Raw genomic sequence first — 4,690 nt, forward strand, 5'->3', positions numbered from 1 at the left:
TGAATCGTTCATGCTTCTTTACCGTAAAGTAAGATTATTTTATATCAAACGAAATCCTTATCGAATATATAATTATCTTTATTTTTTATTTTTTTTATTATGATAGTGAGAACATGCGCTCTATTTTATAGCTAGACAAATGGTCATCACATACTCGATAAAAGAAATATAAACATAACAAAATAAATTTACTATGTTGACTGAGATTCTTTAGTCATAGATAGGTGAGCAGGGGAGTCTCGGTTATGAAAACACTATCTATATTTTCTTAGTATATTTAATTTATATCAAGCTTGATAATTTGGTCGAGGCCAGTCTATCTTTCCTTAGTATTTCTTAGCCTATTATATGCTGATGCTTTCTGATCGAGGACTTGTTAATCAAGTCAACTCCTTACAAGTAAATTAAATGAATCATCCATACTTCTTTACCAAATAAAATAAATTTATTTTTATCAAACAAAATTCTATTTGAATATATAATTATCTTCGTTTCTTTTATTATGATAGGGAGAATAATGCATATGACTATCACATACTTGATAAAGATGAAAACATAACAAAATGAACATGCTATGTTGACTGAGATCTCCCTAATTGTGATCGAGTAGGAGAATCCTATCTATAAAAACACTATCCCAGCATAATAGTTGAGAACAATCTTAAGAATCTCATCGAGAGCTTTGGCAATTGATCTTCATAAAGGTGAAAGAATATCGATGCCTCGATATATTATGAGTATCTAATAGCCAAAGACGAGATGCATATAAACTGGACTTGAACTAGGTAAGACTAATCAACTACTTTGTTAGGAGGAGAGAAGTACTTGAAATCAAAATAATAATTCAAAAAAATCTAGAAAAAGAGAGAACACAATATTATTATTTGATTTTCATACTCATATTTTAAGTTGAGGTTGTCTAACTCTTAAATTCAAGTTCAAGTTAAGAATCCATATAGGTTATGTTCAATTTACAGGTCGAGATGAATTCTAATGTTCAATAAGACTGGTTAGTGCTAATTTTAAATATTATTATTAAAGATATATTTAGTATTAAAGATTTGACACATGACAAATGGGTAAAGATAAAATTCTCTTTTATTGTTCATTTTTTTTTAATTTTAAACCACACACACAAAAAAAAATAATAGTGTTTTTTACATCTAAATCTTAAATCGGATTGGAATTGGGATCTAACCGACGACGATATGGATCCAATGGTTAATCAATCATTTGAGTCCTAAGGGTATGGTTGATGATGTCTTGAGGAATAAATGATTAATTTATCTCTCTAAAAATTATATAAATAAGATATTATGAATTTTGTGTTTTTTGTTTTGCCATTTCAATTTTTTTTTTTTTTTTATAGGATTCAAATCGAATCGGAATCCGATTCGGAAACCGAGGGAAGGCGTTAGCTTGTTTAGTAGATCCCTAATGCCCACTTCCCACCAACCACAGAATACCAAACGATCCGAGAAAGCAACACGATCAAAGTGACAAAATATATAGGAAAAAAAATCAGAAAAATTCTACAAATCCAATCCTACAAGAGACGCCGAAATAGAAAAAGAAATGGAATGGAATGTTACACCGATGAGCGTTCGACGACAACGTTGTGTTCATTCGGAACGTCGTCCTCCTCATCCAACAACAACAACGTGATATCCTTGTCTTCCTGGTTCGAAAAATCTGCCCTTTCCAGCTTCGCATTGGCCGCCACGAACACCAGCTTGCGCACTCGCTCCATGCTGGCTCCGGAGCGCCCATGCACGCGCCTCACCCACCGCGTCAGCCGGGGACTGTGCTTGAACCCGCAGGTGGTGGCGTGGAGGAAGATGAGCCTGACGGCCACCTTCCCCAGCGACTTGAGCTCGCTCAAGCACGTCTCCCACACCAGCCGGCTGCTCTGCGGGTTGGCGATCCTGTACTTCCCTGTCACCGGGTCCTGCTGCTTCACCTGCACGGCCTGCGCGTACAGCGGGTCCAACCCCTCCGCCCTCCACTTCATCAGCTCCATCAGCGCGATGTGGGCTTCTTCGCGAGAAACCAGCCTGGTGATCAGCTTGTCGACGTCCTTCTCCTGGTCCGGCGTCAAGCACTTGAACGGCGGAAGGTACTTCCCGCTCACGTCCTTCATCAGGTACAGTGGATCCAGTATGAACGCCGCCGACCAAGCCGGGTGGTAGTTCTTCTTGAACCTTTTCTCCATCACCTTCTCCACGGGCCCTTCCTCGACGCAGTACCTACCGCACCACCCCTTCACCTTGGACCGCAGCTCCTCCCACAGCGGTAGGCATTGCCCGACGAGTGGCCTCTCGGTCTCCATCTCCCCAACCATGTCTTGGATCAGCTTGACGAGCGAGTGAGCTGCGCCCAATTTGTTCCAGAAATCCATGTCGCCGATCACGTCCGCCAACTCTCTCGCGGTAGGATCGGTAAGGCAGATCAGCTTGTAGGACTCGTGAAGGATCACCGACTGCACGGCCCGAGCGGAGGTCAAGATGTCTTCCATCATCATGAAGGCGGACAGGTGATTGCCGCCTCCGTCGAGTGAGCGGTCCGATGGAGGCACTCGGAGGAGGCCAGCGTGGTCCAGCTCTTGGAGCTGATACCCGTGGAAGATGCTTCTGACCTCAGAGTGGGTGTTGAAGTAGCTGGCGAGCTTGCAGCAGTTGGTTGCCACGGCATGGAAGAGCGGGAGCTCACGAGCGAAGTCCTTGACGAGGCTGCGGAAGCCCTGAAGCTGGCAGGAGAGGTTCACCATCCAGTGGTTCTGCTTCTCCAGGTCGCGAAGGGCCGTGGACTTGAACTTGTCCGCCACGATTCCGGCGCACCGCTGCACGGCGGCATTGCCGGTGATCTCCGCAACGGTGTCCCACAGCACCTCCTCGGCGTACTTGGACGGGGCTCGGCCGTGGGTGAGCACGGACCTGCGGTAGACAGTGGTTCCATTGGGGAGGTTCACGGTGACGTTCATGATGGAGTCGCCGTCCGAGTTGAGGGGCTTCCAGCCGTCGGAGGCCAGCTGGAAGAAGAGCGCGTCAAGGATGCGGGCATCGGCGTCGGCGCGGGCCTCCTCGTAACGGGCGTCTAGACGATGGCCGACGAGGTCACGGGGGGAGATGGGCGGGAGGCCGACCTGGCCGAGGAAGGCTCGGAACTTGGGGTGCTCGATGGAGAACAGGGAGACGGCGCCGACGCCGGCGGAGTCGTGGAACCAATCAGTGAGGAGGGAGATGGCGGAGTCGACCTGGGATTTGGAGAGGGCCACGCCATGGGAGGCCTTGGGGCTCTTGAGCTTCTTGACGCTGTCCTCCAGCATGGCGAGCGCATCGAGGTCGTCCTTCCCGCCGGAGAGGACGAGCTGAGACTGAGGCGGGGGAAGCGGCAGCGGGGGCGGGCTGGAGTAGTCGATTTCGCTGCCGGCTGCGGCAGGGGTAGTCGGCGACGAGGAGAAGCGGGAAGGATCTACGATGGCGAGGTGGAGGGCGTGGAATGGGGCCGGCGAAGGGCTCACGACGGCGACAGAGGATGAGGAGCGTTTCCGGCTGTTCGGCTGGTGGTGGTTACGGAGCGGGGAGGGGGAAGAGGAGCAAGGGGGGATGGAGGAGATGGGCTTCGGCGACGGTGAAGTCAGGACTACAGAGGAGGGCGGCGCAGCAGCGGAGAGGGACGAGGAAAAATTGGGGCAGGTACCGCGCTTGAGGTGCTCGGAAGCGGTGCGGGAGGGGTTGGATGCAGAGAAGACGGTGTCGCAGAGGGAGCACCGGAGCTTAACGGCCTTGGGGAGTCCCGTATCGGAGCTCTGCACCAATACGGGCTCCAGGTGCGCCCAATACCACGCTCCCTTCCCCTTGATCGCCTTGCTCCTCACCGTCATCAGCGCATCGTACCTCTTGTTCACCGCCTTCGCCGCCACATCCTCTGCCCCCGCCCCTCCCGCTTGCGCCTCTATCGTTGTCGTTGACGCCGACGTCGTCGTCAAGGCGTTCGCCGTCGCCATCCCTGCCACCTCCAACCAACCAACAGCCTCTCTAATCACAACTAGATATCGCCAAGAAAGGTGACGCGCATTTCTCTCAGCGACACGTTAACGGCCGGAGCGGGTGGCCTCCTCGGCCGGAGTCCTCCATCAGTAAGCCTATATGTATGAGGTATGGATGCTGACGACGACAACGACGAGGAGGAGGAGGAGGAGGAGGAGGAGTAGGAGTACAAGGGAGGGGATGGGGGAGGCAAAGGGAGCTGAGAGCAGCGTTTGGGAAGGGGGCGGGGGGCGAAGGGGTGTTGTTACTTTGGCATTGGTATTGCCTTTCTACCAGTATTATTGTGTGGCATATCTCTCTGCTTGGATTCGCCTTTTTTACTCGTGGCGTATTAGATATGGAAGACTGGGGGTTACAATAATGGTGGGCTTAGTGACTTGTTGTTCATGTGCCTTATTATGGTGGGGGCAATGTATTAAAGACCCATCCCTGCTGAATACCTCGCTACCGGTATTTGGCTTTGGAGTGAGACAACATAAAAAAGGAAGAAGAATCTGATGGAATACCAGTGAATTGTAGCGAGTATTTAATTATTTATTCTGATCGGAGCCGACAGGCAGGTAAACAGCTCCTCCAACCAAATGGATTTGATGACATGCACATGATCGATCCCTCAGTGGAGTGTGGTGTGTTAGGAGTGG

General features: G+C 49.7%; 1 protein-coding gene across 1 annotated transcript; it reads right to left on the reverse strand.

The window, feature by feature from the left end:
• Window positions 1-1,488: 1,488 nt before the first annotated feature.
• Window positions 1,489-4,305, reverse strand: LOC135643717 (uncharacterized). Its single transcript, XM_065161041.1, has one exon. The coding sequence runs from the start codon at window positions 4,004-4,006 to the stop codon at window positions 1,589-1,591; it is 2,418 nt and encodes an 805-aa protein (XP_065017113.1). The 5' UTR covers window positions 4,007-4,305; the 3' UTR covers window positions 1,489-1,588.
• Between the last annotated feature and the right edge of the window lie 385 nt (window positions 4,306-4,690).

Source organism: Musa acuminata, chromosome BXJ3-7 (assembly GCF_036884655.1).
Source record: "Musa acuminata AAA Group cultivar baxijiao chromosome BXJ3-7, Cavendish_Baxijiao_AAA, whole genome shotgun sequence".
Classification (NCBI taxonomy): domain Eukaryota; kingdom Viridiplantae; phylum Streptophyta; class Magnoliopsida; order Zingiberales; family Musaceae; genus Musa; species Musa acuminata.